The sequence below is a fragment of the Heterocephalus glaber genome, unplaced genomic scaffold, assembly GCF_053883595.1.
Source record: "Heterocephalus glaber isolate CG9 unplaced genomic scaffold, H.glaber_assembly_v1.0 deba00001461, whole genome shotgun sequence".
Lineage (NCBI taxonomy): Eukaryota > Metazoa > Chordata > Mammalia > Rodentia > Bathyergidae > Heterocephalus > Heterocephalus glaber.
The window spans coordinates 48107665-48131355 of NW_028258308.1; the positions used below are offsets into that span (position 1 = coordinate 48107665).

A 23691-nucleotide genomic window follows, 5' to 3' on the forward strand; every position below is an offset into this window, starting at 1 on the left:
CATTGCCATTAATCTTCTCTTTTGGTCCTTACCATCATAATGAGATCCTTTCCTGGGTCTAAATGTAGAGACATATTTCCCCATTGAGTGAAAGTTATTGTGGCCCCCAATTTAGATAAAAGTCTCTCCCTAATTAGGGGATAGTGCTCTCTGGCATATATAAAAATTCATTTTATTTTATGTCCTCTGATTTCATATGTCCTTTCGTAACAAAATTGGTGCTTTTCTGAGATTCCAGTGGCACCGATCACTTGGATGCACTTTTCACTCAAAGGGGAGATTGGAGTTGTCACTACTGAGTGCTCTGCTCCACTGTCTAACATAAAGGACATATTTTGACCCCCAATCATTATACTGACCATGGGCTCATGGGGGACTAACTGCATCAAGCCTGGTCTGTGTCTATCACTATCTTCAATCACAGGCAACAGCATACCAGTATCTTTTCTTTCCTTTAATTCCTGCTTTTTTTTTCTTTGAGCTTTGGGCACTTGTTCTTATAATGTTCTTTTTCTCTGCAATAGGCACATTGGTCAAAATCTAAGTCCTCACATTTAAAGCCTTTGTTTTGTTTTCCTTCTGATTGCATTCCCTGTCTTTCTTCTCTTTCTACCTTGGCTCCCATAGCCACTGCTATGTATTTGGCCCACCTCTTATCTCATTCATCTTCCCTTTTAACTCATTCCTTCTCTTGAACTGACTCTCTGTTCACATTCAATTTCCTAGCTAATTGCAACAATTGTGTTATATTCATAACCTCCCAAATTTCTTGCTTGTAAATTTTCCTTCTACTATCTGGAACTGACAGAGTCACAAAAGCCATATTGATTAACTCATGATTATCAGGAACAGCAGGATCAAAAAGTGTGTACATTCTGTAAGCTTCTCAGAGCTGCTCATAAAGTCTCTCAGGGCTCTCATTGGGGTCCTGGTGTGTTTCTAGCACTTTAATCATGTTTGTAGGTTTTTTACTCACAGTTCACATCCCTACCAGGAGAGCCATCCAATAATTGATTATCCTGTCTTGGCCTCCTGGGGTGTTGGGGTTCCAATTGGGCCACTCATTCACTGGAAATTGCTGTTCATCTCAAGTGCCCAGATTTTGTGGGTCTGTCAGCATTCTAGGAGCATTGATCTTTATAATTTCTCCTAAAACTCTCTGCTTGTCTTCAGAGGTTAACAAAGTTCTATAAAGTTCTTTACAGTCAAGATGATGAGTAGCACGGATGGAATCAAATAATTGAAGCATTTTGGAGGGGTCTTCAGTAAAAGAAGGAGTAATTCTTTTCCAATTAATCAAGTGAGAGGAGCTAACTGGTTGATGTAGGATGACATTGCCTCCTTCATCAGGGTACTCTCCCAATGGCATCTGAAAGGTTGGTGTTGGATCAGCTGATGTAGTTCGATGAGCTATTGGGGAAGATGGCTCTGCTCCAGTGGGTTGGGGACCAGAATCTTTCAGTTCTGGTGGTATTTGCGTGCCAGCTCCAGCTTCTCTCCCTCTATAGGGAGGTGGAGAATCTAGCATATTTTCCTGATCTGGTTCCTCTTCTTCAGTTTTTAGCACAAGAAAAGTAGACTTATTCCCTAAGACACAGACTTGAAGCCAGGGAGGTGGTGGCCTTATACATAGATCCAGCCAAGTGTTGTGTACAGGAATTCATTTACTTGGCTTTGTTTGGTCACCTTATTCCATACCTGTCTTTCTTTTTCTATATCTATACTTCCATCAAATGGCTAGTCAGGTACTATATGTGGCCATGACATTTCACAAAATTTTCTTAGGGTTTTTGGTTGTAGTTTCATCCCATAATCTCCCACAAAACCTTTATCAAAATTATGAATCATGCAATGTAATACAGTGGGTCTAGCATTTGTGTTTCCCATGAACACAGATAATTATTGTAACCCTTGTATGGTGATATGGGACAAACAAAGGTGGGAACTGGAAACAAGAATTGATCACTTGCTCGCCTGCTGGGCTGTGGGCCTCTTGGCCACTTTAATGTCCATTCAGGCTAAGGTGGCCTGTCACTTAAGCTCACCATTGTCCCTTTGTTAGGCATAACCACAGAACCACAGGACAGACCACACACAAGTTCCATGACTTGGAGAGGACTCTTTAAGTGCAAAGGCCTCCTTCCTCTGTCTTTGTACCAGAGATGAGACTTTCTATAAGTTTTCACAGCTCATTCCACACATTCTCCTACCCAGAACTCTTTCACTCACACATTCATTCAGAAGTTATCACATTCCATCCCAGTGACCCCCTAACCATACCAAAACAAATGAAAGGAGATACCTCACCAAAAGGCAAAGCACAAGGGGTGATCAAGCCCCTGCACTGTATTTTCCCAATGTTGCAAACTATAAAATCACAAAGTGAAACCAAAACAAAACCAAAACTTAATGACCAAGGGAGTTTCCTGGGGGTTTCACATCCAGCAAAGGAAAGGGACAGATGAGACAACAACAGCAGCAGCCCTCCTTCTGTCATCCTCCATCTCAGGTTTGGGTGATCCACAACCAGTGAGCGGGTCTCAATGTCTTGTTAGGGAGCCTAGGAAATTAGTCCCAGGGGTGTGCCTTTCCTTTTGAGGAGACAAACAGCTGCTCCCTCTGCACTCATGCCATTGCCCAAAAGGGCTATTTCATTCTAGATTTCCTGGTCAGGGAAATGAATGTTCTGGAAATTGTGGCAAGAAATACACAGAGACAAGCAATTTGGGTAAAATAATAAAAGTTTACTTGCAAGCAGGTGGGACTACCAGAAACTGGTCTGGTCAGTGTCCACACTGATGTTTGCTCTGCTTCCCATTTTATAACCATTTTGGTCATTATCTCATCCCTAGTGGTCTTTGTTGAGTAAAACAAAAATTCCAGTTCCTGTTCAATGGTTAAGCACATGTGGTTTCTGTTAAAGGTTACAGCCATAAATACATGTCAGTTAAAACTCATATAACACAAATTTGCCCAAGCACTGCACCTTTGTTTTTCAGAATTAAGATGTTATCTATAGTAAAGCTACAGGTCAAAGAGTCAGATAACCATCACCTTAAATAACAACAGCGATGGGGAAAAGCAAACCTTAAAGTGATTCATGACCTACTTTGCTTCTGTAATTACTTTAATATTTAATCTACCAACCTGTCTAAAACTTTTCTCTATCAAAGGAAGGCTTTATTTCTTGGCCCCTGCCAGCATCTGTAGTTTCATGACTTAAATGAGAATTAACTAATTTGACTGAGATTAAGTATGCATGTCCTAACAGTAAAATTATGAAAAGCATTAATGAAGAAAATCAGAATGGTGAATGGAACTAGAATGGATTAGTTATTATGTGCTATAGTGGTCTCCAGGACCAGTTAAAGAAGGGCGCATGTTCCTGCTCAGTTTTCTAGAAGACACAAGTAGGAATTAGTGCCACATAGGAAAAAGTCCTAGTTGCAAGAAGAACATATCTTCAATAGGACACATATGAGTACGTGGATTGTTTTAATTTCCCAGAAAGATAAAAGTTCTTTCCAAATTAAGCTTCAGTCAGAGGCTGAGAGAGCCTATATGGTACTCTATAGAGAAGACCCCAAGAACTCCACCCAAAATCTTCTAGACTTAACAACCAAATTCAGCTAGATCAAGGTCCACATGCAAAAATCAATAGCTTTCCTCTACTCGAACAACAGACTCACTGAGACAGAAATAGGGCAAACAATTCCTTTCACAATAGCATCCAAAAAACTGAAATACCTAGGAATCAACCTAACAAATAAATCAAAGACCACGTCTCTGAAAATTATAGCATTCTGAAAAAAGTGATTGAAGAGGATATCAGAAAATGGAAAGATTTCCCTTGCTCCTGGGTAGGAAGAATCAATATAGTGAAAATGGCCATATTTCCAAAACTGTTATATAGATTCAATGTAATCTCAATAGAAATTCCAAAAGCATACTTCACAGACTTTGACAAAACAATCCAAAAATTCATTTACAACAGAAAAAGACTTAGAATAGCAAAAGCAATGCTAGGCAACAAAGACAAGGTAGGGGGTATCCCAATCCCCAACTTGAAATTATACTACAAAGCTACTGTGATAAAAACAGCATAGCACTGGTGAAGAAACAGACCTGAGGATCAGTGGAACAGATTAGAAGATACAGAAACAACTTCAGACAAAGTCAGCCACATCATCTTTGACAAAAGAGCCAAACATCATCACTGGTAAAAGATAGCCTTTTTAATACATGGCACTGGAAAACTGGGTTTCAACTTGCCAAAGATTAAATCTAGAGCTATATCTCTCACCAAATTAAAATCAAAATTTATTAGAATATAAATACTAAAACAAAAACACTAAAATGGCTGGAAGTGTGGTTAGGTAGAACTCTTGAAGACATTGGTGTAGGAAAATATTTCATGAACAAAACCTCAATTTCACTTCAACTAGCACAAACAATCAACAAGTGGGATCTCTTATTAAAAAGCTTCATCACAACAAGAGAAACCACCACCAATGTGAAGAGACAACCCACAATGTGGGAAAAAAATTTTATCAGCTGTTCGTCAGACAAGGGTCTCCTATCTAGAATCTATAAAGAACAAATCAGACCTCCCAAATTTAAAGACTCAGTCCAAAACTGGGCACCTGTAATGAACAGACATTTCTCAAACATGAAGTATAAATAGTAAATAAACATGAAAAAGCTTTCAACATCACTTGTTATTTGAGAGATGCTAATGAAAAAAAAAAAGCTGAGATTCCACCTCACCCCAGAAAGAAGGGCTGCTCTCATGAAATCAACCAATAATAAATGCTAGTGGGGCTGTGGAGAATGAATAACTCTTCTCCACTGCCAATGAGAGTATAGGCTGGTGCAACTACTGTGAAAATCAGTATGGATATACCAGAAACATCCAGGATAGAAGTCCTATTTGACCCAACTGTTCCCCTGTTGGGTAGCTTCCAAAAAGAATTAAAAGAATCATAGCACAGTGATATATGTGCACCTATTTTTATAGTGACAGAGTTTGTAATAGCTAAATATTGGAATCAGCCCAGTTGTCCATCAACTAGAGACTGGATAAAGAAAATGTGGGCTTTAAAATGGAGTATTAGTCATAAAAAATGAGAAATTAGAGACATTTATACCTAAATGGATGCACATTGAGCTGATTCATTTAAGTGAAATAAATAGGACATACATGTTTAAATATGGCATAGTTTCTCTAGTGTGAGGAACTGAACGTGTAAATAAGGACTAAAAGGTATAATACATAATGTGAAATAGGAAGAGAAGGTGGAAAGGGGAAGGGGAAGTATGAGGGGTAGGTGAAGGGAAAGGAATACATACGAGAAAAGAAGAAAATGGAAATAAATCCTTTGTAAATAGGCAGGGGTGGAGGGGTTGAAGGGAGGGCTTGGTAATGGGGAAATAGAAGAACCAAAATATATTATGTAATGGAGAAAATTCCCAGTAATGAATCAGCATATTGCATACCTAATGTGTACCAATAAAATTAATGAAAACCTAAAAAAAAAATATCTGGGACAGTTCTGGGAGTTGTATTTTACCAATGTGTAAAATTTAATTTGGTATCTACTTACATTCATTCAGCTGAGTTTCCATAATTATGGAAACCAACAAACAGTCATTCGATGTGGGCTGAGAGCAACTTTCCCTTGGGAATATAGAATCACAATTTTAAGGTCTCCTGTGGCAATATCCTGACACCCTGTTTCCTAGCCCTTGTGTGTCCAGTGACAGATTCCATAAGAACTGTACCAGATCTGTAAAGGAAACAGCTTGGTATATCTAGACACTAGAGATGTCCAATGAAGTCTTTATCTTTAGGATATGTTTTTAAAGGGAGTATTTTAATGTCCTGAGGTGTTTGTTCCAGCCCTGGTCTTGATTCATCTTTATACAGATGAGAGCCTGGAATATAAGCAACATGTGAATGTATATCAGTCCCCAAATGGGTGCTTTTGTGGAAGAAACCTGAATAAAATATTGATAGGATCCAAGGAGGGAAGAAATTCTCCCTATTGAGGTTATTTAACATTTCATTGTCCTGAATATCATATAGACTATTTTATAACATTGACTGTAAGGGATGGCCCCCTTGATATTTTGATGGTAGGTCATATTTCTAGTAGTCCAGAGTTAAGCTGGGATGGGTGCTGCAGTGTATTGGCTGCAGAATGGGGAAAATCACTGCCAATGGTCCCTGGCTAACTTGGGGTTAGTAGAATTTAGTACTAAATGGATTAAATTTACAGTTCTGTGTAAATATCACTTCTCATTTTCACCCTTGGAAGCAATGCTTACACCACAAGAATATCACAAAAAAAATAAGAAGAAGCCAAAGGAGATTGTCTCAGTTCCTTTTCTCATTGTTGAGACAAAATACCCAATGTCCAAGGTTAAATAAGGAAAGCTTTACTTGGGTCACAGTTTTAACTCATAGTTGGCTGGCTCCAAGGCAGGGTGGCATGGCAGAGAAGCATCACAGATGAGAAACAGTCCATGGTCCCCAGAAAGCAGGAAAGCAGTGAAGCAATAAGCATCAGGCAACAACAACAGCCTGCTTTCTGTCCTTATATTCTATCCTGGCCACCCACCACTAGAGTGGCCAGTACTCACAGCCAAGTTCAACCTTCTCATTATCCATGCCCAGAACTATGCCAAACCAATCCATGGATTAATTTCGTAATCACACACCCTTGACCCCAGCATCACACACTTAATCACAGCATTCTGCACTCTAGATCCAAACACCTCTGAAAAGTCCACCTATGACCACATGAGGCTTTGGGGGGACATCTAGACTCAAGCCATATCTGAGGTCATTTTATAATTCAGAACGAGGATTTCAAGAGTGATTCATGGAGCAAAACTAGGTACACCAGAAAGGCAAGGAAGAGACCCTATTTCTAAAATAGGACTGATCTTTTTTATTTAGAAAAAATGTTTTTCTTATCTGACTCAGAAGCTTGGTTAGTGTTTTCTTTTTTAAAAAGTAAATGGGAGTCGTCCACTGGTTTACAGATGTATGATGTTTGTGGTCTCTCTTCTTAAGTTTCAGGTCTCTAATGTCTTGAGCTAAATACCATGCAAACAGGTATAGACTATCTCTAAACCCCTGAGGCATGAAAGTCCAAGTATACTATTTGTGGATCCTAGTTTAGGGTTCCTCATATTCAAAGGAAAACAAGAATTGAGACCTAGGACCATGGGATTAGAAAAGAGGGTTCCTACAGAGCAAAGACAGAGAATGAGTTAGGGTCTCCCAGGATCTGTGCAACGAGGTTGCATGAATTTGCCAGTAGGAGAGGAATAGGCACCACAGCCTTGCTAATGATTTAAGATCTTGTACAACGTGATATTCTCTTAAAAATGAGCACATTGCACAGGGACTTCTATGGCTCCAGCAACCTTTTACCAAAAGTCATATCAATGATGAGTTTTATTGCCAGCTTAGCTTCTTTGAGGATATAGATTAGGGCTCTTGAACTGAATAATTATCACGGTGGCCTTGACAGACTGCCAAGGGGACCATTGTGCCCTTTATATGGTTCAACTCATGGGAAAAAAATTAGGACTGAAGGAGCCAGGCTGTAAATGTTCTTGGAACTGAGGACATGGATTCTTGAAGTTTGAGTGACAGAGTGACATTTAGCAGGATTGTGACCAACAGTTAATTTTGGTGTCATCAGGAAATCAGCTTGGAAAAGGAAATCTTCCAAGCAGCATATTGAGAGCAAGGAAAAGTGACTAGTTCACTCCTTCAAGGCCCACAAGAACTAAGGAACATGATAATAATCTGCCTCAGTAAAATTTAGAATTAGGTAAGATGGCCAGTACTAAGAGGAATGTAATCTACTCATACATGATGTCCAAATTTATCTGAGGCTCCTACAAGTTGATTGGGATGTCCTTGTGCAGAGATCACCAGGCTTCCATGAGCACTGTTGCTGTCTAGGCATTACTCACTGCCACCATTATGGTGGATGATCTCATGTCCCTCTGAGTATGAGGCCAGTCCATCCTCCTGTGCCAAGCATCCTCATCCATGTTCAGAAAGGCTCAGCAAGGACTCATCAGCTTTTGGGGGCACTCATTTGACCTCCATGAAGGCCACCTTGGTTTTAGTCTTCCTTTTTCCTTATTCAATTCCCATTTGTCTTCTTCTTTTCTGTGATTGTTAAATACTGTTAGCCACAATGACCAATTGACTTATCCCATCTTTTGGGCCCTGTTGCAGTTTCTGGATCTTTCTTCTAATGTCAGTAGTTGACAGGCTAATAGAACACTGTCCCAGAATAATTTGGGGCTCTCTAGATTCTAAGTTTAAATTGATGCATTTACAGAATGCCTATTCGACCTAGTGTTGGAAATCCACTGGATTTTCATCAGAGCCCTGACGGATAGTCCTTCATTTAATGTGATTTACAAACTTGGGTATGCCCTTGCACTCACCTACTAAGATGGCCTGGAGATATAAATTCCATTTGGTTTCTCCACCCCCAGTTTCATAATCTTACCCATATCTCTACCCAAATTTTGTGTCAGTTGGCTAGATATCACCAGGTATAGGCACAAAAGGCATTATCATTGGCTTGTTCTGCAGCTTCTAAAATCCTCTTTCTATTGCCAGAAAGAAATCAGGATGAATTTGACATCTCACAGAGGCAAATCAAAAGCCATTATCAGGATAGGGAATCTATCAACCAACTTCTCGGGGTCCTCAAAGAATTTACCCAGTCTCTTTACATTGATGAATAACTATGGCTGAAAAGGAGACTAGATCTGGGATTGTACTCTCTGGATCTGCCACTTCTCAAAGGGGTAAGAGGTTGTCAGGTTTAGATATTGACTTTCCTTGTAGGGGACAGGGGAAGGGGACCTTACCAGAACCTCTGTAGTTAGTCCTGGTCTCCTGCGAGCCACGGCAGCACACGGTGAATTACAGGAAAGGTAGAAAAAGAGACTGAGAAGAAGCTGAGCTTTGGGTCTGATCAGTGCTGCTCTGGGCAGCAAAGACAAAAGCCCCCAGCTTACCGCACCTTTTATTCAGTACATCCGGAGAAACAAATGTAACAAATGACTTGCAAAGAGTTCAATAGTTCACATTGGGATAAACAAGGTGTAACGGAAGGCTTGCAGAGAGTTCAGTACATCTCCAGCAAACAAGATGTTAATCAGTCCAAGAACAATGAGGAACTGAGCAGATGTTTGTTCTCCCAGGATGTTTCTTGTCCTGGAGAATCACAGCATCACTGGATCACTGAAGTCTCAGTTGTGACCGGAGGACAAACTGGAGTTATTCTGTAGCTTGGCTGTAGGCAAGAGAACTAGGCTAACCAAATGATTTTTCCCTAGAATTATGTAGCATTGCTCCCAACATTTCCTCAATCTGGGCCTTTCTGGTAGACAGAGCCAGACCAAGGCCACACAGTTTTCTTCCTCACTTTGGGGCACTGACAGAGCAGGTTATATGGGGAAAGGAGCTAATAAGTGGAGGTCCTCAGCAGCTTCAGCTCCTGAGAAAGGATGAGCTCTTTGGCAAGATCAGGGTTTCAGTAGAGGGCCATGAAACTTGGATGAAGTATTGCCCATGATGGTTCTATGAGCCAGAGGAGTAAGAACTATGTTGTGGGAACCTTATGGTTTTCCAATCTCTTGGTCATCCCCCATCCATTTGGCCCCAGGGTGTCCCCTGAAAAGCCAAACTTCTTAGGATTCAGATGCCAGACATTCCTTGCCTTGTGTGGACACAAGTGGTGCTTCCTTTGGACCTTTGGATCTTCCCATTAGGCTCCAATCCATTTATTGAATGGAGGTCTATAACTGGTGTGCCCTACTTACTGGATGGAAACTTCTAGAAAATGATAGACTCATGTAACATCACAATGTACCTGTCTAAGGAGGAGTAAGAGCTTACCCCTGGGAGACAATAAACCCCAGTAAATTTTTCTCAATAGATGCTTCCTGGAACCTTGGCTGACAGAGGTGAGTAATTTGTCAAGTGGTCTTCAATCATGTCCCATTATCTGGGTGCTGATAAGTTTTTCCCACTAACCACTGAAAACAGGACAGATGGAGCTTGCTTGCTCACAAAGAGGTGAGGACTGTCTAATGGGAGAGGCGCACAGTTGGTGGCAGCCTGACAACTGGAAATAGGAATAGAAATAAACTGAAGGAACTGGAGAGGCCACCTGATCTGATATTAACCTGGGAGAAGTGGGTCTCTGGATCCTATTACCACCAATAGCTGAGGTAAGACTCAGTTTTAGCACTTGAACTCCTGTATAGACTCTTCATACCTTAGCCAATTTCTCCATCCTCAACTTCCCTGCATCCCTGCTAAGCCACATCACAAAAGGATAGGAGTTTCCTGCCAGATGAAACTTCACAGGGAGATGTCACTTAGAAGCTACATATCACATTCCAGTGTGGGAGGCTGCCCTGTTGATTATGCCCAAAGCAGGGTGTGAATTGTGCAGGCTATAAAGAGTTAACCACACAGCTGGCTTGTTTTAAGAAGTGAATCTGGCCAAAGCTTACGTGACTCATAGGAGCATTGCAGATGGTGCCAGGGTCAGTACCAACCCCTTACACTTCCAAGGGCTACAGCAGAGGCCAGAGAAATGGCCCATGAAGTTTTAGGGATTCATATGGCAGATGAGGTCAGGGTGACATGCACCCAAATTCCATTCCCAAAATTAAAACCTTCTTAACAGAAAAGACAAGGTTAATTTTTAACCACAACCTATAGCTCATCTGTTCTGTTCCTAACACCATAATTCTTTGTCTTTTCTCTTACAACATTCACCTGCATCAGCAATTTATCCCTAGCAACCACATATTGTCCCTTTACCCTAACCTAGCAATGATTGTGTCACCAATAAATAACATGGTTTTTCAGGGCCTTTGCTTGCTCAAGTACTTGCCTTCCCAGTACCCCATCTCTCTCTTTAATTCTGTTTCTAAGTCTTTCTTCTTGCCATACATCCTTGCACTGAGCAGAAGATTGGGACTCTCTACAGGGGTCCACAATATTCCAGTTTAAATATGAAGATACACTTCAGGCCAAAATTATCATAAGAACACTAGAACCCAATAAGATGGAGGAAGGAATATATCTAGCATTAAAGAAGCAACCCCAAGAGATTCTAAAGAAAAAAAGTATCTGCAGGGTTTGACAGGTGACCATAGGACCAAAGAAAGTTATGGTAGACAGGTGAAAAGAACTTCCCCTTTTATTCCTTTTGCCTAATTGTTCTGGTAGAATTTTCAGTATTATTTTAACTAGAAATGGAGTATTGTCATAAAAGATCATTGAATTTTGGCAATTGATTTTCTGAATCTTGAGCTTATCAATCAATTTGCCCTTCATCCTGTTAATCTCCTGTTACCCATTTAATGATTTGCATGTATTCATCCAAATTTGTCTTCTGCAGGTAAAGCCCAAATGATCATGAGTCTCTCCTGACTGTGCTTAGGGCCCAGTGAGCCAGCCTGGCCCAGGGAGAGAGATTTGGGTCAGCAACAATGGCAGATCTTCCATGAGTGAGGCAACCCAGAAGGAGCAGTTTTTTTTGCCTTACACCCCCTCAAGATTGCCTAACCATCAGGACCTCAGCAGAGTTGGAAGACATGAGGAAGGCTCACACTAAAGATGCCATTGCTCTCTATGAACTCCAACTGGCTGGAGATAGATGTTCCCAATGGCAGCATGACAAGGAACCCAGCTGCAGACAGAGTAGAAGAATGGTGCAGGCTGAACTGATGAACCTGGGCTTCTCAATGATTTGCAGGATGGGACCCAATGATACTGTCAATCATTGTCTCTGAGATAAGTAAGAAGGATCTTGTCTCTGTACGAGTGTTTGTCAATGACTCATCTGTCCAGCATAATAATGGAACCACAGAAGTGACCCAGACCCTGCACTGTGGGGCCATTATGGGCCATGAGAAGAATGCAGCACATACATCCTCAAGGGGCATGTGGCTGTGAGCTCACCCATTTTCTTGACTGGAACCAAATGGCATCTTCTAGATCCCTTTGTCTCCTCAGCTTTGTAAAATTCTGACCTAAATTCCGTGCATGACATGGGAAAGTGCTGGGTCTTTCATGAAGGTTCACAACAGTCCATGTGCCATAATAACACATTCTTTGATGACATCATGGAGGGAGGTATTTTGAAGGTGGGGCTTTCAGGGTTTGCAGTAAGGATGTCAATCTGGTGACCACCACGAAGCCCAAGTATAATTTCAATAACCATCGAAGTCTGAACTTAGAACCCCTAACTTGCATTCTTGTTCAGATCAAAATGATAGATACAGAATCTCCTACAGACAAAAAGGATGAATAGCTCAACAGTTGCCACATGAATTTTGAGGATCTCATTGTAGAGGAAATGCAGAAACATGGTCACCCTGACATTCTCATGTGGCTTAATAGAGACATGCAACTATCTAAATGCATTAATACCTCCCTGGTCTTATTTTTGTTATATATTCTGGGAGAAAGGAAGAAATTTGGTAGGCCCCTGACACCTTCCTTCCTCCTTTCCCTCCTCAACCCCTCCTTTTACTTTTTTTTTCTTTTATTGGTACATTTTAGGTATACAATATGTTTACATTTATCATTGTGTGCTTGTACCTGTACGTGATGTATCTTGGTTCTTATTTTTTTTTCTCCATTGCCTATATAATTCATAATTTGAAATGGGAAAAGCTCCAAAGGTGTAGGGATGGTGGGAAGGGAAGGGGAAAGGGAAGAAGGGAAAGGAAAAATTACGAGAAAAGATTAAAAAATGGAAATGAAATCTATGTAAATAGGGAAGCGTGGAAGGGGTGAAGGGCACACAGACAATGGGGAAAAAATTTTACTTTTTGTTTCTAAGGGAAACTGATAATCTTCTTTACTCTGTTATTCTCTTAAAATGTTTTGTGTTTTATGATTTTTTAAATAAAAAATAAATGAATAATTAAATTGCTACACTAGAAGAAGAGTTCCTCAAAGGCTAAAGATTCAAGGAGGAATAGACGCTCCAAACTCTCTGGCTCTCTGTGATGGTGAGAAAGTGAGTGCTCTATGACAGATGCATTCCTGGTGCTACTAGGCCATTCATAATCACTTTGATGTTCATGGCTATATTTGTGATCAGTGACCAAAAATATCAAAGTTAACAAACATGAGTGCTCCAGCATTAGTTGCATGCACATTTACAATTGTTATATCATTTTACATTTATTCATTGATCATCAAATTGTGACTTTGTCTCCCTTTACAGCTTTTGTCTTTCAGTCTATTTTTTCTTATGTAAGAGTATCTGCTTCTCTCACTTCTCATTTCCATTTACATGGAATATCTTTTTACATTCTTCCCTTTTGCTCTTTTTGTATTTTTACTGGTGAAGTGAATTTCTTGTAGACAGCATATCATTGAGTCTAGTTTTTTATCCATTCATCCAGTCTGTATTTTTCAGTTGAGAATTTACTCAACAGTATTCAAAGTTATCATTGATTACTAGCATAACATTAAACTTCTCATATTTCTATTAAAAAATTTGTATTATTCTTCCTCTTGCTCTTCTTTTAAGATTTTGTGATTTATTGTATTCATGCAGTTTGACTCATTTCTATTTTCTTTTCTGTTTCTACTTTGATGGTGAGTTTTATAATTTCACATATTTTCATGATAGTAGTTGTCTTTCTTTTGCCTCTGGACACAGGAGTTCCTTAAGGACCTTGGCAAATCCAGATGAAGTGATGGAATTCTTCATTTGCTTATCTTGAAGTCTTTATTTCTGAAGGATAATTTTTCTAGGGATAGCTTTATGGGTAATTTATTTTTATTCACAACTTGGAATAAGTCAACTCATTCACTCCTGTTCTGTAAGCTTTCTGCTGGGAAATATACTGTTAGTTTAGTGAGGGTTCCCTTAAATGTAACTTGGCACTTTTGTTTGCTAGTAAAAATTATTTTTCTCATTATTATGGCCTATATTTTGATGTCCCTCAATAGCCTCATGAATTCGTTAATGGAACATTTGCGAGGTGATTGAGTCATAGGCTGATATAGCTGACTTGTTCTCATGAAGTAGGATCTGAATGTGATAGTTGCAATACTGGAGAAATGACCTGGAAGTGTACATCTCCCCTCCTGGCTTCTCTGTTTCCCTTCACTTCCTGGTCATCATGATGTGACTGGCATTCCTTTATCTAGACCCTTGTACCATGCCCTCCTCTCTTAGCTTCAGACAACCACGGGCTAAAAATGTGAGCCCAGATGAAGCTCTCTTCCTTTAATTGTGGATGTCACACACTTTCCATGCATAGTAGAAAACTGGGGCAGCTGTTTGCTAAAGAGAAAACTGACACAAGTGGTACATTTTGCTCTGGTCATTTATATGAAAGCATAAGTCACATAACGACTAAGAAAGGTTGGTTCTGAATAATTTCCAGTAAAAGGCTACTTCTCATCACAGATCTCTTCTGCTGAATATCCTTGAACATTTGGCATTTTATGATTGCAGCAAGAACTGATGTCACCTGTATCCCTCTCCCTCATGCTCTTATCTGCTTATGTTGCACCAGTGTTCACACAAAGTGACAGAGCACACTTCATCAAGAAATCTATGAGCTGTTGCATCCCTGGACAAATAAGTGGTATAGAGCTTCTTCCTCAGTGACACAGTGTTAATAAAATACAGTCCTATTTTTATATGATGGAAAATACCCAGAAGATAATTGTGTTTAATTCAGTAGATGCATATGAAAAATAAAATTTCCTGCCCAAATGAACAAATTCTGGATTATATATGTCAAAACAATAAACTTGATTTAATGAATGTAAGTATTCCATTAAAAATGTAGGGAAAAGTATTATTATTTTTGGAGGACATATGACTATTGTACAATCTAAGATTAAACCTGGTCCAGAGTTTTAATAAGTACGTTGTTGACTGATTTCTCATAACCCTTGTTTCAAAACACCCATCAAGTTACCAAGTGTGGTTATAGGGGAATTGTGTTGTTAACATGTAAGTAAAAATAAATCTTTAGACATTATTTTTTCTTATAAAGTACCTTATTTAATTTCCTAAAAACAGTATTTTATTTTCAAAGCATTTGGGACAAATTGAAATTGAGAAACTCCATAGATTCTTCAAAATTTCAGAACTTGGCAATTGATAGAGGAGAGCTTTTTTTTCCAATACTTTTCATTCAGCTGTGAAAATGTTTTCCACAGTTGGTGATATCCAAGCCTTTTATGTTAGTGTGGTCATTTTCATTTCTCCATTTCATGATGATTCCCTAAGAGATTTATGTTCTTCCAAGCCTAATGCTGCACAAGGTATTAATAACATCTTCTAAGAATTTTTATTAAATTTACAAGGAAATGTGGCAGAAATAGATACATTCCACCTGTTTAAATAAATCATTATATGCATATTATATTATTTATACTTTATGTTTATTTGAGCAAAGAAGTTGTTAATAGTTCCCATCAGGTAGGAGAAAAGGAAGGAGAAATCCTATAAATAGACTGTTACATTTTATTTTCTAATCATTTTTTCTCCTTGAATTTTCTATCCAGTATAGATCATGCGATATTCACTTTCACGAATATTAATATGTGGATCTTTAAGTCTTTTAGAAAATAGCTCTGTGATTATGTAAGTTATGAAGATGCAAAGAAATGCCATTAGAAGCCAAACAAGTATAAATAGAGCAAACGTGTCTAGAATATATAATTTTGAACATGCATGTTTCTTTACCAGGAAATATGGTTGCATGAGCAAAGTTGATGGAGAAATGGAATTGAGTACATAGGGGAATACATTTGCCTTAAATATTATCAATGTTCTTTATCCAGTTTCCAGTTGATGGGCACTTGGGCTGTTTCCAAGCTTTAGCTATTACAAACTATGCCACAATAAACATGGGTACACATATATCTCTGTGATATGATTCTTTTAATTCTTTTGGGAAAATACCCAGCAAGGGAATAGCTGTGTCAAATGGGACCTCCAGCCCTAGTTCTTTGAGGTGTCTCCACACATGCATATTGAGGCCATACTCTTAAGTGAAATAAATAAGACACACATGTATAAATACCAAATAGTTTCTCTAGTGTGAGAAACTGACAGTGTAAATAAGGATTAAAAGGATTAATAACTAATAATTGATACTTTGAAATAGGAAAAAGTCCAAAGGGGTAGGGGTGGTGGGAGGAGATAGGGAAAGGAAAGAATGGAAAGGAAAAATTATGAGAAAAGAAAAAAAAAAAGGAAATGAAGTATGTAAATAGGGAAGGGTGGAGGGGTGAAGGGCACACAGGTAATGGGGAAAAAATAAGAACCAAGATACATAATGTGCAGGTACAAGCACCCAATGATAAATGTAAATGTATTGTATACCTAAAATGTACCAATAAAAGAATTTAAGCAAAATAAACAAACAAACAAATAAATAAATAAATAAATATTATCAATGAAGTCTATATTTTCAGACTGAATTTATTTCATTAAATTATATTCTGTGGAAACTATATCTTTATGTTTATTTTGAAATGATCATGATTGAGAAGTCACAGAAGCATTCCTATTTTGATTTTTTTTCTGCATATGCAGTGTGGTCTAAAATACAATGAATGTTTAAATTAAAAAATATATTAAAGTGAGATACATTGCATTAACCCCTCTTGTTATGTCTGCCTCCTTTCCTCAATTCATTAAAAACATTTACATTTCCTAGTCATTTTGACTTTGGGAAAGAGCCTGAAATTTCATTTTTTCAACATCCAGTGAATAAGGTGGATGAGGACACAGCATCATATTTTTTCAGCTTGTCTTTCTGTTGGATGGCATTTGGGACCAATATTATCCTATTTTTGATCACACCTTGAAAAGACACTCATGAAAGCAGACTTCAGAGCTGCTTCAGAAAGTGGCAAGAATGATGGATAAGACAGCTGAAAAGTTACTTTGAAAGGGACTAGTGGTAATGTATCTTTTACTGTAAAATTTTTAAAAAGTAAAACAATATATTTTCATCATGATTTGTATTCGTTTTCTTTCTAATAGCAGTCACTCTCATAGATGTGGGATGATACTCGCTAGAGTTTGCATTTTCAGCTTTCTGATGATTAGGGATTCTGAGCACAATTTCATATACCTATTGGGCATAGGTAGGTGAAAAAATATCTATTTATATCCTTTTTCCCTTGGTTACATTGACTTTTTCTACTGCTAAGTTGTGTTATTGTCTAACATATCTGTTATGTTAACTTCATATAACATGTAAGGATTCCAAATATTTTCTTCTTTCCTAGAAATGTTTTATTTTCACCTTACAGTTCCTTCACTGTGCAGAAGCTCTTCCATTGAGTGTCAACCCATTGGTCTCTCTTGTTTTTGTTGTCTGTGATTTTGTTCTTTCCTTAAAAAATCACCACATAGACCAATGTCAGTCAACAAGGTTTTCCCCTTATTTTCCTTAGGATTTCTGAAGTTCCTGGCCTTCAATTTAAATCTCTGATCCATTTTGAGTTTGTTTTATAAAGAATATGAGATGAAGGTCAAATACCATTACCATGTGTCAGGAAATCATTATTTCCTGATATTATTTAAGAAATTGTCTTTTCTCTGTTTGTGTTTGTGGCCCCCTTGTCAAAGACAATTTAACCATATTCAGTTTTTATTGTTGAATCCAGTACTATGGTCTGTCTTTTGTTATGCCAGTATCATTACTATAGCATTGCAATAGAATTTACAGTCTAACACTGCTTTGGAACCTTTTATTTGTGTGAAAAATACTTTTTGGAGTTTGGTAGGAATTGTCCTGAATTTGTAGATCTATTTATGTAGTGAGGATGCTTCAGTGATATTATTTCATCCCCACATTAAAAAAGAATATGCATGCATTCTTGTATGTCTGATTTAATTTCACCTGATGAGGTTTATTCCTTCTATTTCTTTCTCTTACCCAATTTCTCTGGCTGAAATTTCAGTTACTATGTTGAACAGGAGTAGTAAGAGCAAGTACTTTGTCTCCGTCCTGAAGTTAGAGGAAATGCTTTCAGGTTTTTTTTCTATAGTATGATGTTGGCTGAGTTTTTCATATATTGTCTTTATTATAATGAGGTAAGATCTTTCCAACTTCATTTTATTTAAGGTGTTTATCTCAAGGGGATGTTGAATATTTTAAAGGCTTTTTCTGCATCTACTGAGATCAGGGGAATTTTATGATGTGGTATATTACATTTATTATTTCTCTTGTATTAAATCATACTTGTATCCCTGGGATGAAATCAACTTGATCATGGTGCATGACATTATAATGTGTTCTTGGCTTCTATTTTGGATTTAATTGGGATTTTGGTATCTGTATCTATCAAGAATGTTGGTCTTCAGCATTGTTGTTGTTTTTGTTTTGTTTTTATCTGGTTTTGGCATTGGGTAGAATTGGCTTCATAAAAGAAATTTGGAAATATTCCTTCCCTTTCCTTTCCATAGAGTCGTATGAAAGTTTTGATGTTGGTTATTTTCTAAAGGTCAAGTTAACTTCAGTGGTAAATACATCTAATACTCTGCTTTTATTTTGGGGGAGAGTTTTTATTACTGCTTAAACTTCATTGCTTGCTTTTTTATGTTTAGGTTTTTATATCTTATTTGTTCTATATTGTAAGCTCAGATGTGCCTATAAATTTAACAAATTTATCCATTTCTTGTAGATTTTCCAATTTATTAGAGTACAAAATTCAAACTAGTTCCTAATGATTCTCCAGATTTCAGTGGTATCTGTCTTAATATCTCTATGTCTCAGGGAAATAAATGAAGGTTCTAATTGACATGTGGATTGTCATACACAACAGTTTTCAAATTCTTGTATATTTTTCCATATCATGTATAACATTTGCAAGACATGCTTCATAAATCCAAAAATAACCTATAAGCAGGGATATCAAAGACAAAACAAACCAAGGATGACATTTCTTCTTTTAGTAAATTGTATCAGGGTATTTACCTGAAAATCACTCATCAATCATTTCACAGGCACTTATATTAAATAATGTGATGTCCCTTTGCCCTAGGGATATGTTTACCTAGACATAGAAAAGAAACATGTTGATTTAATCTTTTTTTCATGAGAAAAAAGATGGATTTTCAAGAAAGAAATGATCTAATAGATTAAATTCAGAGAAACTCAGGAAAAAAATACAGGGAAATTACCTAGTAGGCCAAAGAATTCAGAGGTTGACATCAAATGAGGTGATATAGCTGAAGGAATATTGTAGAAACCCCAAGTTTCCTTTTGACTAAGTCTTCATGGCAATTCCAGCTCATAAAACCACACTGAAAAGCTTGCTGAAAAGTAGGAGTTTTAGTCATTGAGAAAACTAACCACCAAAGCCAAGAATCAGTGAATTTAGTGATTGTCCAAAACCAAAATTCTTGTAGTTCTATATCCTATTCCCAATTTTCTAGAAGAAAAGCTCAACCAACCAAAGAGTAATAATAAAGAAAGTGGTCTGATTGGACAGGTGGCCAAAGAATCCAAGTGTGGTATAATTAGATACCAGTGTCACTTCCCTCCATTGGCAGCAGTTAGGAATGTAGATCTTTTCTTCCACTCTCTTGAAATTGGGAAAAATATCTCTGCCATCACTTAATGCTACAGGACCAAGTTCTCAGAAATTATGCTCTTGTCTCTTACTTCACACACAGCCTTGTCCACTCCACTAGAGTGTTCCACCCTAATGGCCTAATCACTTCCCAAGTGCTCAGTCTCCAGGGATTATCACAAAGGATTTCAGTTTCCACATGTGAGATTTAGTGAGACACATCATTCAGTCCAGAGCAGAATTGTTCCATGGTTTTGACCAGAATGGTTTAAAATGCATGAATAGCTTAAAATTACCATGAATTTAGATGGAGAATATCATAGGCAGTGTTGTTTTGCCTCATCCATGAATTGCACCAATAGGAGATAGGGAAAACACTTCTGATCCTTCCTAGTTTGTTTAATCAGGCTACTAGAGAAAGGATGGCAGAGTTTGTATAGTAGGAAGTTAGGGTGAGCCCTGACTATGGAAGCATATCCACTTGAAAATTCTCTAAAAGTTGTAGTAAATTTGGGAAAGGAAATTCATTTTCTTAGAGAATTGGAACAGGAATTTGATTCAACTAAATTTAAGCTCAAACAAAGTTCTAGGTACCTAAATACATGACATAAAAATACAATACATCTTTCAAGTAGATCAGATATATTGATAACATTTTGCCTCCTGTATCCTCTTGAGTTAAATTTTTCAAGCATTGCTCAGTCTGTGTCCTGATTTACTACTGCATACACAAAAACAGTCATGGTCATTCCTTATATATGTCTTCTGACCAGAGATCCACATAGCCTCCCTGGAAGCACAACCACTCAGGATGGATAGTGACACACCTGGTCTCCTTTATACACACTCATGCCTGTGGACTCATCATTACTCACCACGAAAATTCAGGAGGTCTGCAACATGAATATACACCAAGTGGTTCATCAACACAGGACCCACAGATGCAAAGGATAAAACAAATGCTTTGCATGCTGATGCAACGTTCTCATTGTGGTATGGCTGTTCACTTGCCTTGTGCAATTCCAGTATCATCTCTCTATTCTGAAATATTTTGGAATATTTTTACATGATAAAATAGCAAATAAATATTTGACTCTCTGATATCTAAAATGAATAATTACTTATTTTTAAGATTTTATTTAATTTTACAAAATATTACATTTAACAAATTCCATGGATTATTTCTACGCAATGAAAATTTGATTCTTTCATATTTATGCAAACTTCTATTGAGAATAGATAAAGGCATCAAAAATCTCAAACTTGCAGTTGTAATCTTGTATGAGTACGTCATTTTATTCACCAAGATTGTAGAGATTTCCTTCATCTAAAGTTAGTAACAGGCATTGAACACAAACCTACTAGAAACAAAGTGAATATTGTTGAGAGCACATAGCAGAATAATGCTGAGTGCTGCAAAATGTAATTGATGCCATGGGACTGGATCTCAAAGTGCTTATCATATAGTGCTGGAGTCCCAGGCACATAGATCAGGATGTCATCTGGTAGGTTTCAAAATTGAATAAGAGTGATGACAATCCAAAGGAGAAAAAACACATCAGTAAATAGTATGAAAACACTTCATAAATGATGTGACTGCTTCACTAATTGAATATAGGATAGAAAAACACAAATAGAAGGAGGACAGGGCCTACTGAGTGCCAGAGAGGAAACCAAGAACCAGAAACACAGAGAATGGTCACAGGGTAACTGTGGTCACCAGATTGGAGCTGCAGTTTTAGTGGAGTCATGATGCTCAGAATTAGGGAAAAAGAAGCAGGAAATGATAAATTTGGTGTATCATATACATGAACAGAAGTCTGGAAATAAAACATTTTATGTCTCAAAAACTGCAGCTGTCTAGTCACACTTGGTGGAACTGCAGAGACTTAAAGCAAAACAATTTAAATTCATGGATTTTAATCTGAGTATCTGAAGGCAGGCGGAGAAAGTATAACATTGCAATAAGAAGGAGTGTGTGTGGTGTAGAATGTGGTATGGCATTTTGAACACCTTTAAATTAAGATGACTATACGTGAGGTAACTGAGCTAAGCATCTAAGTCAGAGACCCCAGATGAAATGCTCTCTCCTTCGAGGGGGAGGCAGGCAGTCTGACATTGGATGTAGGTACCTGAGAAAGCAGAGGAGTGGCAAAATATAACATAGAAACCAAAACTGGGAAGGGGAGAATAAAATGAAAATATAAGGAATCCTATGAGGATATGTGCTGAGGAATGTAGGCAAAGAAAGCAGCAGGAATACCTGTTTGCAGATGGTAAAATATGACTTGGAAACATGTGTCATTAATACACTAGAGGTAGAGGCATGGGCATGGGTGTGGGCCACAGATATAAACTGACTTATAGTAGGTTCAGTTAGACCCCTATCTCATGATCACTAACAGACCTCTTGGACTCTCAGAGATGTCTATTTTTGGATGCCAAAGTTTGGTTCACAATGTTTAGAAATACACATAAACATAGTTTTATGTATGGATGCAAACTTATGTATGCTAAAATATGTATTCTATGTAAACAGGTAATGATTCTATGAATTGTTCCAATGAAGACATTCTAGGTAGAGGACTGAGTCACTGTTTCAATTTTGGGCTTGCTGTGAGCATTGACCACACAAAACCCTTGCAAGCGTGCCCCTCACCTCTGTGTTTCTCAGGCTGTAGATGGCCGGGTTGAGCATTGGGGTGATGACGCCATAGAGCATGGAGATGAGTCTGTCCCTGGAAAGAGAGCTTTGGCTGGAGGAGCGGCGCAGGTAGGTGAAGATGGCTGTGCCGTAGAACAGACCGACCACCAGGAGGTGGGAGGTGCATGTGGAGAAGGCTTTGCACTTCCCTTCTGAAGACTGGATCTTCAGGATGGTGGAGATGATGTAGCCATAGGAGATCAAGGTGGTCAGGAAGGCGCTGGTCCCAAAGACTCCTCCTATCACCAAAGCAAGCATTTCTGCCATGTAGGTGGATGAGCAAGACAAGGCCACAATTTGTGGGATATCACAGTAGTACTGGTTCACCAGATTGGACCTGCAGAAGGACAAGCTGAAGGTGGATATCGTGTGGATGACAGAATTGAGGAATCCAGCTGCCCAGGTCCCAGACACCAGCTGGGCACATCTAACCTTGTTTATTATAACAGAGTAGCGAAGAGGGAAGCAGATGGCCATGTACCGGTCATAAGCCATAACAGCCAGCAAGAAGACTTCAGTCCCCATCAAGGCAACCAGAAAATACAGCTGCAGAGCACACCCAACAAAGGAAATGCTGTGGTCCTCAGTCAAGAGGTTATGCAGCATGTTGGGGACAGTTGTTGATGAGCAGAATATGTCTAAGAGGGACAAGTTTGCCAGGAAATAGTACATGGGAGTGTGCAGCTTTGCCTCAGTCCCAATGGCGAAGAGGATGGCCCCATTTCCCACCAAGGTGACCTGGTAGATGATGGCAAAGGCCACAAAGAGAAGGTAGCGCACCTCAGGGACATCAGAGAGCCCAATGAGGATGAACTGAGTCACAGTGGTGACATTGTAGATGTCCATCTCCTCTCCACCAAGGTCTTTCTGGAAGGAAGAAACCAGCAAACACAGGTTAGGGAGCCAACCGAGGAGCCTAATGCCAAGAAACATCTGGAAACCAATGATATGTGATTGATGATGAAGTATATTGGCCTTTAATTTAGTTAGAGACTCAGCTCCAAAATTAATATGAAAAACATCTCTTAAATGGAATACTTATTTTTTTACACTCCAGGGCCTTTTCAAAAAGCTGCTTCCCCAGCCTAGTAGTAGTAGTACTAGCAGATAATATCTTGTTTAGTGCCATGTTGCCCAGGTTGGAAATGAACTTGTGATTCTCCTGCCTTAGTTTCCCATGGTGCTGAGATTACAGGTATGGGCCACCATACCTGACTACATGGTATTTCTTAAAACATTCATCTTTGGTTTCTTGTCAATAAAAAGCCTTCTGTGGAGCTAAAGAGATATTGAAAATCCACTTTCTTCTTAAAATTTTGTTTTCCCTTTACCTCAGTTTGGGACATTA

General features: G+C 38.5%; 1 protein-coding gene across 1 annotated transcript; it reads right to left on the minus strand.

The window, feature by feature from the left end:
- Nucleotides 1-22238: 22238 nt before the first annotated feature.
- LOC101701508 (olfactory receptor 5V1-like) lies at nucleotides 22239-23189 on the minus strand. Its single transcript, XM_004870966.3, has one exon. It carries the CDS (start codon nucleotides 23187-23189, stop codon nucleotides 22239-22241), a length of 951 nt encoding a protein of 316 aa, XP_004871023.3.
- Between the last annotated feature and the right edge of the window lie 502 nt (nucleotides 23190-23691).